The 14,633-nt window shown below is 37.1% G+C and overlaps 1 protein-coding gene across 1 annotated transcript in view; it reads right to left on the bottom strand.

The window, feature by feature from the left end:
- Positions 1–4,725: 4,725 nt before the first annotated feature.
- LOC141906214 (ras-specific guanine nucleotide-releasing factor 2-like) overlaps positions 4,726–14,633 on the bottom strand; it is an 82,184-nt gene continuing 72,276 nt past the window's right edge. Inside the window, 4 exon segments of the mRNA XM_074795455.1 lie at positions 4,726–4,770; positions 9,663–9,819; positions 10,278–10,346; positions 10,435–10,552. Of these exon segments, the coding sequence (XP_074651556.1) occupies positions 9,667–9,819; positions 10,278–10,346; positions 10,435–10,552 (340 nt within the window). The 3' untranslated portion in view covers positions 4,726–4,770; positions 9,663–9,666.

Here is a 14,633-nt window from a genome sequence, read left to right on the forward strand (position 1 = left end):
CAAATTCGCTCATCTATCCGCACTCGGCAAATTCCCCCGAGCCATCAATTTTATCAACCAATAGGATGCATCGTTGATATCATGTGATTTGTTAACTCTCTCACACTAAGTTGCGATCGCTGACCGAATTTTGGTTTGATCGCTACGTGTCCCTACCTTTACCTGTATACCACATAAAATAGTGCTTAAAACAAAAGAAAATCACTGTTAAGCATTCTCTTGGGGATCATTCATTTATTACGTACGGGAAGAGGGAAGGGGTCAGTGCAATTGCGTACTGTAATGCTTAAATAATGAAAAATTGGCCGATTCTGCGTACATGGGGGAAGGGGGTTGAAAAATTCAAATTTTATGCGTACGTAATGAATGAACGATCCCTTGACCCAGTTTTGAAAATTTATAACACTGCTAGTCAATCACTCATGACAATTTTATTACATGTACTTCCAATGACATTAAAACTTGGAATAATTCTTAGTGAAACTGGATCCTGAGGTTGATATATTATTACTATTTAATAAAACAAGACTTTGCAGATCTATCGATGAAAGAATAATGTAGCACCACAACTTATTGAACAGTAGTGAAGGACAGGCACATAAAAAGGACATCACAGCAGGTTTGACTATGAATACAAATAGAATTAGGGACAAAATTTAACATCTTAACAAGCGTCGAACAACAATCCCGATAGAACAAAATCTGTACCAAGCCAACCAGAAATACAGCCTAATAATTCTTAGCTAAAATGATGATCGACCAAAAGCAACTTCTTTGTCATTCTTCAAGAGAAAGTTGCATTCATGAATTGAATTGTATGCATATTACCACCCAGGAAGGGCATGTATTTTCTTATAGGATGTACCTCTCACAAAAGACAATGGTCAGCCGCCCATCAAGGAGGTCAGGGTGCTCCCCAGAAATATTTCTAAAGGAAACTTAGACAGTTTCTTAACCCATTGAGCCCCTGGGGCAGATCCCATCAGCCCCTTACTTAGTGACGAACAAAAATAATTCCTATATTCAAAATCATTGCCGGCACTCTATATCTCTCTAGGGATATCTAGCCCAGGGCTGAAAGGCCAATTAATCATTGCGCCCGCCAACAACAACAAATTGGCCCGCGTACGCCAGCCCTTACAGGGGAAGGCACACAATGTCTCCCCCTCCACCAGGGAAACATAATGATTCAATACAATTGAGCAAAATATATCAACACAGCATTTTGGAATTGGGTCTTATAGTCAAACTGATCAAAGCCACGATCACACCGAGATGACATGGCCCAAGTCGAATTTAGCCAGTGCCTTATAAGAGTGCATTCAAAATCAATCACTTGTTAACAATTCAATGAAATTATCTTTTTGGCTCATCCACAAAACAATGGAAAAAATCAAGGTAGTTTAAGAAATTATTATCTCTATTCCAACTTATCACACAGAAAAATGGCCGACGGAAAGAAAATGTAAACAATCTAAATAGAAATTAATTTCCTATGTGATTTTCTCACACAGACAATGAATTTCTAATCAAATAACTATGTTTCCGGAAGCTACATAGAAGACAAATATAATTGTCATCAGCATGCTGCTGTAAAGTTTCCTGATCGTTATTCACACATTTTGACAGCAGTAGGGTAAACAGCATGTGGAAACACGGAAATAGATGGCATATCAACAATGCGCATCTAACTGCAAGCTGTGCTATCATGAATTAGGCTCGTGTCTGAAACCAGTTGTGTTTACACGGAATAACTTGATCCATGCTAAAATTTGGCACAGGCCTGGTCAAACATTATTGGTCAGGCCAAAGTTGGTCCAAGTCAAACACATACGTGCCCATCTGGCACCAGTGTGGACGGTTGACCTGTGCCAAAAAACACATGTGATCGCGGCTCAAATAACTGTTAGTACTCTGAATGAACAATTTAACTGAATCAAATAATCAGTAAGACAATTTTACGTATAGCATCCGGTACATATTGCAATAAAAATGTATTATTCACAAAATTTGTTTGCAAATGTAATCCGAACTTAAGATCAATAACGAAATATTGCACTCGCTCTCTGTGACTAGATAAGTATTTTTGGTTATGATTTGGTTTTTTTTTCAGAAAGTGCTGTTGGCGGCTTGGTGACTTGACTAAACACCAGACTAGAAGACACTCATGACGTACATAGTAAAAGTATATAAATAATATTTAATGTATGCACAATTAGCACGCAGACAAAAACAACTCCAAAAGGAGATTAAAAAAAATAAAGTGATTCTTCATTTTACCAATCACTGGTTTTTTCATTTTCTACAAATGTATATCATCTCTGCGTTTTTAAATAAATCAATTAGATACATTTGTTTCGGTGAGTGTCATAGAAGTAGGATCAACATTGTCTCTATAATAGTAGTAACGTAAATCACACCACTCGCATTTTATAGAACACGCAATAAAGGGTACGACTTATCATCATTACATACATACGTTAGATAATGTACTAATTATTACTTTTATTATTCATTAGAAAAGGATTAATAAATACTATTAGTTGACTTATTTGTTCATAGTATTCATTGAATTTTAATTCATTTAATAAGTACTGGTACAATTTATAGGTTTTTCATTATTATCATTTTGACTACATGAATATTTACTATGCTTTATTTATATTTATATACATATTTATATATAGAGGGATTTGCATTATTTTGAAAAAGGAGTGCGATTAGAATGAGCAAATCATGTGAAAAATCAAAAGCGATGTCATTCACTAGAGTATATAAGGTGATGGTTCGATTGGGTTTCGAAGGGGAGATATGGTTTTGAATGTACGGTTTTGAATGTAGGTTTTTGCCCACCTTATATACAGTATCAGCTCATAGATATTTTCATTCACTAGATTAAGTTTCATAGTGAAGGTGAATTCAATCTTTGGTTTAGAACTTCATGCTATCGATATGACCAACAATCAAGCTTTAATATTTCTATGAAACCGGGCCTTGAAGTACTGGCATTTCATCACTACTTTAACATATTCGCTGCAAACTATGACATATCTCCTATTTCCTATTCAGGAGTGCAAACACAATGCTTCTATGATTTATCTTGTAACCAAACGTTTTAAAAAATGTCCTAGTACCTTATTGGGTGGTATTGTTAACTAACTCTGCTTCATTCTCATTGCTCATTGGTTCATTCTAAACAATACGGGGGATACAGGATGAGTACAATTACGGGACATGGTACTTGGGCATAATGCAGTATCCCATCAAGCTCGACAATGGAGGGTATAATATTTCCTAGAATATCATATTTCATAGTCTCTTCAGTAGTTAAGATTTATCATGACTCCAGCCAAAATGTAATGGGCACAATACAATTAGAAATTTAAATTTCATCGGACAAAAATTATTACTACGATTTTATCAGATAAAAACCAAATTACAACGTAAAATCCTGAAAGGAAAGAGCTGAAAGGTGTGTCATGAAATGTTAATTCCTGGTAACACTTAACAATTATTGAATTAATGAAAATTGGTTTTGTGTGTGGATCAGTAAATTTCTCAAAAAGGTTTTATTCTTAAATCGATTTAATTTCTTCATTAATCTAATCCTTTTTGTGAACTAAATGATGGTTAACACGAAATGATGAATACTTAGTTTATTGTGATGGAGGTTAGATTTCAGTAAGCCATGTATGTACATACGTATATTGTACACAAGGTATATAGAATATCTGAAGTAGTTTTAAACGGGTTCTGAGCGATATATTGCCACCACATACACACACACATACATGCATAATACATACACATACACACTCACTCCCACCATAGTATAAGAGCTTAATAAGTATAAACATTTGGATACAGTAGGAGGGAAATTATCATTTTGTGCAATAGATTTGGCATTTGAAGACAACCTTACATGAAAATTGCTAATATTTCATCATCAAAGAGTGACATATATTCATTTATTCATATATTATATATATATATATATATATATATATATATATATATATATATATATATATATATATATATATGTTTATATCGTATAGCCTTATATACATTTATATATCATTAATGCACCGATAAAACTTACATATACAAGTACATGGTATCAATTATAATAATGATAATGATAATAATAATAATAATAATAATAATCATAATAATAATAATCAATAGTAAATTCAGTAAACTATTTCAGTGTTTAAAACAACGACTCTGGGGTTGGTGGGGGAAGGAGGAATATTTTACATACATCCACACAAAAACCACTAGTGACACATCATGTCTTCCATGTACCACAGTAATTTCATTATGGGTACATAAATAACATGGCTAAACTGAGCAATGACCAAATTCACGTATGAATCAAATTTTTCGAACCCATCCACTGACCAAAACAATATGACCCACCAGGCTCTGTGACGGCCTTTGGTTCATAAAGTGATTATGACACTTGGGTGACGTTTAACGAGACAAGCGAGCTTATTCTTTATAAATCCATCACCAGGGGGACTACAGTCTAATAATATACAAAATCTTAAGATCACCTATACATAAGAGTTTCATATCTATATATATCGTTGACACTTCAGATACACATTGATTCCTAGTTACATTTCGCACTAATATCTCCCATCAACAACTTCATTTGATATTAGATCCTTTCTGTATTAGTCTCAAATTTGCTATGCATCTACTGTGTACCTAGCTGAGGTTCCTTCACTTGCGAAAAGTTCGACCAACTCACTAACATTATCACTGAAATATGAATTTATTTACATTTAATTCATTGTTCATTAGTAAACTACAGATCTGGGAATTCAGGTTAACTAGGGGTCCAGGGACACCATGCCCACTTGGAAAGTGGTTTCAAATGCTCAACAATCTAACAATTTCAATATTCAACGCCCCTGGTGACCATATACAAAAACCAATGACTTTGAAACTCACCAAAATCAAAGAACATGTTAGCAGCTACGATTTTGTAATTGATTGTGATAACAAAATATGCCTCGTTACTAATCTAATAAGGAAATGCTAAGTTATTCTACTATTTAACGCCCCCTGGTGACCATATGCAAAACCCAATGACCTTGAAACTCACCACAATCATAGAACCACAATGTCATGAACTACAACTTTGCAATTGATCATGGTAACAAAATATGCCTTGGTACCAATCTAATAGGGAAATACTAAGTTATTCTACTATTCAACACCCCCTGGTGACCATATAGAATAACTAATGTACTTAAAACTCACCAGATGATGATGTCATGAGCTACAACTTTGCAATTGATTGTGGTAACAAAATATGCATAGGTACAAATATAATATAGAAATACTAAGTTATTGTATTATTCAACGCCCCTGGTGGCCATATACAAAAGCCAATGAATTTGAAACTCACCACAATCATAGAACACGTTATGAGCAACAACTTTCCAATCCATTGTGGTAACACAATATGCTTAGGTATCAATATAATGTGGAAAAACTTTCTCCCACCTACGAATCAGTACTGATGACACCAAAATGGCCGCCAATTGTGTCATAATTGGCTGATCAAAAATACCTGTCTCAGGTATAAAAGATCCCTTTTCAAAGAATACCCATCACAAATTGCAATGAGAAATGGCAAACCAGTAGGAAGCTACAGAACTCAGAATTCGGGCCAAAATTGACATTTTTGGGCACTAAAAAGGTCATAGGACGGCCATCTTGAGTCCGATCGACCCAATTTTTCTTAAGCTGATGGGCCCTTGGGGGAATCAAATATATACAAAACATCAAGGTAATTGATCAAAGTGTCTTTAAAATTTCCCTCAAAAAGTTCAACAAGAGGCCCATGAGCCTTGAAGCATTGGTAGATTATACTGTGGTATTAAGTGGTTATAATGTTTTACATCTGCCGGCAAATCTTCTATGACGATGTTGATTGGGAGGACCACAGACTTAAAGGTCTATTTGTCTAGTACGATTTTATTCCTGAAAATGAATTTATTTTCTGCCGAACGATTTAGCCTAGGCTATTTGTACTGTTAAACCTCATTAATGCGATTCTGTTAAAAAGACGAAACTAGCCAAGACATTTATATCAATCAAGATTTGGATACAAAAACCCATTTTTACGCATGAACTGTTAGGCCCCACTGAATAATGAAAACAAAAACAGAACGATTTTTCTGAATGCAATTGCAAGACCCTCTGATCTTAGAGATCTTAGATCTCCAAGCTCTAATGCATGTACGCATGCAAAACGTCGCAGAGAGCGATGCCAGCGTTGGTGTCACTGAGGCCGGCTGATGATTGTTTGTTTGTCTTTTTGTTTGTTTGGCTTTACGTACGTCGTTTGGATCTTGGTTTCCCAAGACTATTCCTATTGGATTGTTCATTTAACCTCACGACGGTACGGCCTTTGAAGTGTTGCCCGCACACTGTTCGCAGCCAGCAGGACTCGAACCCACTTGTCACTCAGCATTGATAGTGGATTCAACAGCATCACGTCTTATCTCACTGAGCTACTGAGGCCGCTCGATTCAATTCAAAAAAACTACAGCAGCGGCAAATAACCATCGCAATATTGCAATTTACGACAAACAACGCGTAAATTCAATCACTGTTGTTTAACGCATGGAAAAGATAATAAAAGGTATTTTTTCCCGACGCGCATCACAAAGCGAATCTCTGCCGAGTGCGTAAGAGGGTGCTACCGCCTTATGAGTGCGCAGCAGGCGGGTAGGGCGTCCTAAAGTGAAAACTTATATTAGAATATAGCCGAATCGAATTTTACAATGTCAGTCAACTGATTGATGATACAACATGGTTGTTCTCGGCGTACTTCACAATGATATTTTCCTCCAATAAACAACTCTGGTAAAATTGAATAAAATGATCTATCTTTACTGGTGATATCGTATCATGGCGGTAGCCTACAGTTTACCGTTTGATGTTTCGTGTCATCATGAAATGGTTTTAACTTTAGTAAAGGCGTTCCCGCACGATCACATACGGGTTTCAGTTACGAGTAGGCTGCCATTCCACTGCTCTAGAAATACGTATTCTGACCCTGAGAATTAATCCCAAATAATCCCATGGATACTGATAGTTTGAATAACAGCGATATCGAAACACTGTGATATTTATAAACCGGAGGTACATCATTTTATGTTTTTCTATTCAGAAGAGGCTGTTCCCCATTCTTTAGTGCCAATGTCAATGCGGACATATCGCTACGCGATTGTTTAACCCACCCTCATCTACCAGATAATGAACGAGAAAAATGCGATCGAATAACTTTTTGGACCATTAAATCAGAAATCTGGCGACGCTATGTTGTGGGGAATAATTGTAACATTTTTTTTTTAGTCATTTTCAGCTGTTTCTAATGTTTTACGTGAATGGAGTGACAATTTGAAGTTACTATGAAAATGAGAAGAGTCAGCGCTATTTTTTTGTACTACTATTTTCGATCCATTTTACTAGCATTGGCATGACGTCATAGACGTCAACCAATGCTAAAAATGTGTAAAAAGTGCTGATTCTGGCGAACAACAATGGCTGCCAGTGGGCCATCTTGATTCTGACAGGGCCAGTTTTTGGGCTGAAGATGTGTCTAGGGTAGATACATGTGTAACCCAAATATCAAGACATTACATTGAAGTGTCTTCAAAACTTCCCAAAATAACTGGATTCCGTCTACGGACGGACGGACGGACGGACGGACGGACGAACGGACGGACGAAAAGTGAACACAATAACCCGCTGGGACTAAAGTCCCAAGTGGGCTAAAAATGACCTCTTGGGCATGGAAAAAGGCCACAGGATCTCGAGTCTGATTGATCCAACTTTTCTTATGATGATGGGCCCTTGGGGGATACATACAGATATGCAACATAAAGACAATTGGTTCAAGAGTCTTCAAAATTTCCCTGGTCTTGTAGCTCTCCTGACCATTAAATAATGCACAGTTTAGACTTGTTAGGTCTACAAAATGGATTAGACACTGGTCTTATTGTGGGGGCCAGTGGCACGAGGAAGATCAATACATTCATTGCCTGTCACACCTTCAAAGGAGCAATGAAATATCAAACGGCAACAACTCTGATTCAATAATCATATTCATTAATCAGAAAATAATATTCATATAAAAGATACAATGGTAGGCTAGGCCTTATCATATCAGGAGTTTTGTCTTAGAATATATCATTTTAAATGTTTTTTTTTGTGAAATATTGATAATTTACCTCGATTAATTCGAATTTAAAAACAAAATCCAGCATTAGGCACATTCCGACCACACTTGAATTTTGGAAATGTTACTAATAGGCTACCATATTTCTTGGCTCTATGCAAGAAACAAGTTTAAAGGTCAAGCCACGTTATTTCAGTCAGGTGCGATTGGGACCCCTGCATTTAGATGGGCCTGGGAGTAAATCAGAGGTGTTTTCAGCGAAAATAATGTGAAAATGTATGAACAACATCTAAACTTAAATAGTACTAGCAGTCCAGGTCTATTTTGATTTCAAACAGAGACGTACGTATAAACGAAAAAGCCGCGATTTTGGTTTATTTTTGATTATTTCACAAAAAATCAAGGTCCGATTTATAAGAAGTTTTCAGATCATAAAAAAGACACTATATGACACTCTGTTGAAAAAATCAGACCTGGGGGCCATCTACATACTAAGTGCCACCCTTTTTACTGGAATTATTTGCGATAGGCAAATGAATTGGAAGGATGATGTCATCAGCTAGTGATAGCAAAAGCGAACCATAGGCTTGCCGAAAATGTGTTGAGTGCTGATTTTGGCGAACAACAATGGCCACCAATCGGGATCAGCTACTTTGAATCCGATCAGGCCTGTTTTTGGGCTGCAGATTTGTCTTAAGTAGATACATGTATAAAGACTTCAAAATTTCCCCCCAAAAAACTGGATTCCAGATGGCGACAGAGATAATACTCCGCTGGGGACTTAAGTCCCAAGTTGGCTAATGAAGGCAGTGCTCTTATCTATCACTGCTATAATAGTTTACTTGATTATTCTTAATGAAGTTTATTCTATTCCAAAACTTCGCTCATTCAAAAACTGAATGAAAAAATTCATGCGCAGCAATGTACAGTACTTAGCAGGATATCTATTTTGAAGGTTTCCACCTGTATCCATAGTTATATGTCTCCACAACAGAAATTTCACCACTACAGTGACAGCAGTAGTAATGTCTGTAGCGAGTAATGCATGCAGTAGCCTGATGTCTATAGACACTGCAAAGCACTTAACAGTGCAGCATGCATGAATGTATTGCTTTACATGGCGTTTCAATGAAAGAAGTTTTTCTGATAAAATATGATCATTTATCATGAATAATCATCTTACCTATTATAGCCGTGATAGATAAGAGTACTGTTTTTTTTTTGTTTCATGGAATTTGTAACAAATCTTTGCTGATCAATATTTTTTGGTAAATCGGGGCATAAAACCTTGATTTATACGCTTACAATCCATCAATGCTTCATGATGAAGAGCACGTATATCAAAGTTTCATGATGAGCTGAACATCTATCAGTGCTACCTGTTAAACCATATAATCTACAAATATCAATGCAATTGAACTGAGCAAACATTAATTTTATGATGAGCTGTACTTACAATGCTATGATGAAGACGTCGGTCCAGAGAATGAATGTCTACTGACTGTACCACTACTTGGAACTGCAATTGACTGTCTTGGTTCAATCATTAGTGAATAACGATACGTATCTTCTTCTTCTAATAACCGAGTCGGATCCAAAAGATAATTAGTGACCTGTAACGGAAATCCAATACATGCAGTTTTGTGCCACAGGCAAACCATGGTAGCTTATGAATATATGTTTCACTCCTTTGCTTCTACTGTATGGTAAGACACTTAAGTGCTTATTACATCTGGTAATACCATGAGATTGTAGTTACAGATAGTGGATACTCCATTGCACTAACTGCTTGCAAAACATTGCATGCTCACTGGAATTCATGGCATTTAATGTTGCTGAAATTTGGTTTTGGGAGGCAGACAACAGGATACCTGCTATAATCTATTGCTCATTGGGCAATTAGGAATAATAGCTGACTATGTAAAGATGTAGTGGCAATAAATAATACAGGGAAGACTGATCATAGCAATGATTACAGTTACATATCTTCAGTACCAAATAATTTGCATATTTCATTTTGACTGCTCGTTTGAATATCTGGTTAGTAGAGTGATGTCTATTAAGAACTAACCCTTGAATGATGTTCAATTCTATATGTCGTTTGTTGAAATAATTGAATTTCCCTGATAACATGGGCAACCTAAAATCATAGAAATAGATATACCAGTTGTCAATTGAGGCCGAGTAAATGAATTGATGATTTATGTCACAATCAACAAACATCTTACCATCCTCATTTTTGAGAAATTAACAAGTCCTTCTTCTGTGACATTAGGTGTTCCTTCCTCAATGAAGGACAAGTCTGTAAGGTACATACCCAGGTATGGGATACAGGGAGGATCACATCTACAATAATGAAATAATTTTCTATAAACATTCTAAATCTGGTGATATTTTACCAAAAAGTTAAAATCACAGGATTAGGATTTTTAGCTAGGCAGGGAGGAGGGATGGAATAAATATATATTTTCACAGTGAAAACCCAAGAATTGTGATATTTCCTTGAATACATTCTTTGTTAAAATCAGGGTTACCACAGTTATTTTGGAAAATTCCCAAAAGCATTCTCAAGCATTTAATGAGTTACCGTATTTTCCGGCCAATAAGCCGATTTTCTAGCCTCAGATTTTTACCCGAAATATCATGATCGGCTTATTGGGCGGATACGATCTGACATAAAAAATCACTTCCTGATCTATGCCACTCTAATGCTCTCAATGATCGTCAAAATCAAGAAAAGTGGTCGATATTTATTTGAGGTCATTATTTACTACCAATTATAATCTATTTTGAACTATTTTATTTTTACTTTGATTGTTCTATCACCGCACAGCGGCAATGGTATACATTTATATAATGCGCGAGTTCATCGTACTACCACCTGTCAGTTCAAACATTAGTATATATGCAAATCAGCAGTGAGCCGCGTACTGCGTGTATGGCTGTGTGTATAGTAATCAGCTGAGTGAGTCTATATATAGCACAGTCACTCCGCGATGATAGTATACACAGCACTCTCACACATCGGCGGGTGCTACTGTCAGCCTCTTAAATTAAGACGAACTAATTGACAAATCAGTGAATTAAAATCTCTGATGAAGGGCCTCGGCTTATTGGGCGAAGCTTTATGAAATCCATGTATTTTAGGCTAAAAAACTGCCCTCGGCTTATTGGCCGGAAAATACGGTATTCTTTCAATTTTTTCAAAATGGAATTGGGGTCTTTATTTAAGAAAACATATCATTGTACTACAGGGAAATCAACATTTAGTGGTGACTGGTTGATGATGGTGATATTCAAGAAAAGACGTTTGCCCTTGATAACGAAACGTATGCTACGTGAAGTGAAGAAAAAATTGCCAGATTAGACAATAATTAATCAAATTCCCAAAACATTTCCGAACAGAATTTCCAAGCCTTGCACACCTGAAGCAAGAACCGCCCATAAAACTGCCCAGGAGATTGTTTTAATGACTAGCACCTCAAAGAAATGCGCCACCATTGCTAAACAGAAAAAAAAGGCAAAGACAAAATGGTTCATGCAGCTGATTCATCTGATATTACAAAACTACCATTATGTCTGACCCTCTGCTGCCCTTGTTTTTTTTATCAGTGTAAATCAATTGGGTGATTTGAGGTCCAAGGCAACTAGTGGAAGACCAGTACACCTATCAGTGTGTGTAAAAGCGGTAATGTAACTGTTTTATAGTTGTCCCCGGTCTTCTCCTTAAAGAGAAGTGGAAAAAGTCTATCACAGCAGGACAGCCAGGATTGACCACTCACCCACCTCATCAAACAAGGAACCCCCACTTCCAGTCATTATGGTCGTTTTGAGTGGAAAATTCACCCAGTAGGGTTTGCTTGACAGCATCCACACATAAAGATTCATCGATGAAATCAGCCTTGTGACAACAGAGACAGAACAAGAGGCCCACGGGCCTTATACCTTCATGACGCAGTAGAAGAAGATTCAGTATTCAAAGTTTTACAGAAAGATTGACATTGTAATGATGTAACAAGTTTTAAAATAGTTAAGATAGTATAGGCTATGTGGCGATAATGTTCATTTTCTGTTAATATATCCTTACATGAAAAGACAAGCCCATTTTAGCTGCCCCAAAGATCACACTACATGAAAAAATGCATCAAGAAAGATGGATGGCAATCCTGGTGGCCATACTTGAACTCAATTTTCAATAAGGGGTAGACATTTCACCTACCAAAATTCTTACACCTAGTATCATGAAAATGCATCAAGAATTGCAGGCCATTTCGTGTAAGAAATTCAAGATGGCTGACCTGGCAGCCACATTTGAAAGCCGATGACCTCCAAATACTAAAGGCATGGACAGCTTACCTACCCTGATCCTCACACAAAATTTTGTGATAATCCATCAAGAATTGCAGGCTGCATCGTGCAAACAAGAAATTCAAGATGGCCACCCCAATGGCAGCCATATTTGATCACCAATAACATTTCTTTACAATAGGGGTGCACATCTCGCCAGACCCAATCTTCAAGCTTATTTTCAAAAAGATTCATCGCAATTTACAGGCAAATTACTGTCGAATTCAATTCAATTCCGGAGGGCCTGGCTTAGTCCTATACAATAGGAGTCAATTAAGATTCGACTTTGAAAAACCAGCACAGATGCCTATTCAAATCACATGTAATTAAAAAATTCAGTGCTTCTTAGTTTGATGTCCCTATTTTCATCGCGCACGTGGTTAAAATTATTGTTTACATCAAATGTCTTCAACAGCTGATACAAACGCACCCGCGTCTGTCAATCATCTTAATTGATTCATATAAAAAAATGCTCACTATGAAAAAACTATGCGGTGAATCAATCCGGAATTTTTCAGTAGAATGTCAGATACTAGGTACCTTTCTTTAAAGGTTAATTTGTTGTATGTCATTAACAATCAGTTATATAATACTATTCATAACTTTGAAGCGGCGCGCCGGCAGCTAACGCTCAAGCAAGGTCAGTCACGTAGGCCAACGATAACACGAAACAGACCACGGTTTTGCCGGTTAAGAGTGTCTTTCCACATAAATTAGGGGACTGTAAGAGACCATTTGTTGACACTAACCTTTAATAAACTTCGTATGGATACAATCAAGATAATTCAACCCTATAATTCCACTATTCAACGATCGACGCGCAGCTTAAACATGGCGCCGCCAATCAATACGCTAGTCACGATGTATCTCTACACACATCAAAATCACACTTGAATTACAAGTGTTGACTTATGAGAAACGATCGAAATCTAGCAATTTGATTGGGAAAATAGCAGCACTATGAGTTTATTAACTTTGAAAAAAGTTAATAAACCACCTCCGACTGTCTAATAATTTAAAAGCTTTGCCTTCACATGGAACTATTTCCGCCTTATCACAGGTGCACTCTGCCGCCGCGATTCGCCCATTCAACGATAAAAACTTTCCCACGGTCTTACTATCGGCATTTTCTAATAATTTAGGGAAATATTTTTAAAAAGCGAAATTTCACACTCTGCATTAATAAGATTAAAGTATTTATTCGTTTGACAAATCTTCCTCTGAACTCCCACCAACAAGTTATGTGGCGATACGAAAATGACGTCATCGACTCGCTACCATCTTATAACCTTCATGACTACGTCATGAAGGTAAAAATCAAGTAACGCTGTGTGACTGAACCATAATTGAGCCAGCCAGCAGGGAGCCATGAGGAGCAATTCACCTTTGACATAATCAGGTTCATTAGCAGAAGACAAGTGGTGGAAAGGTATGCACTGAGATTGCTCCATGCCAGAGATATGGAGTAGGATGCGCATGCCCGATTGTCTGGGAATGGTGAGACAAAAGCTGGGCTCTGCCCATTGACACTGTGATCAAATTCAATGGGAGGTACCAGATTTTTGCTGGCAACATCTCGAAGACAGTCGAACAGTCAGAACAGGGCATCCATCACCACAATGAATTCCTGCTAGGTGAAACACAGACAGAGATATCTCAGGAACAGGTTGTAGGACCTGGTGCCTACCTGGTTCTGCAGGTAGGCATTGACTATGAAATTCTTGGAAGCTAACTGAATATGACAGCCTACTACCATCTATTGAAAGAATCTCAGGGCCTTTCACACTGTGAAGATTTCTAGATTATGGGGCAAGTCTTTTCCCAAGGTGGAAACCATACATCGAACTCGCATCATCTCTCCAGGTGTGCCCCAAAACAGTGATTGCCATCAGTGAAGAGCACTGGGCATCCAAGAAGCATTAGAGATTCTATGGTCAAGTGCTGAGGCTTCATCTACCTAAGAAGATCTCATGGGTGAGAGAAGAAAGCTGCCATAACACCCTATAGAGCAAGTCCACTTAGCCAGGTCCAAAGCCCGAATTCTTCACTTTCAACTAATCATAAGGAATGAAAAGTCAAA

The sequence above is a fragment of the Tubulanus polymorphus genome, chromosome 5 (genome assembly GCF_964204645.1).
Source record: "Tubulanus polymorphus chromosome 5, tnTubPoly1.2, whole genome shotgun sequence".
Classification (NCBI taxonomy): Eukaryota; Metazoa; Nemertea; class Palaeonemertea; order Tubulaniformes; family Tubulanidae; genus Tubulanus; species Tubulanus polymorphus.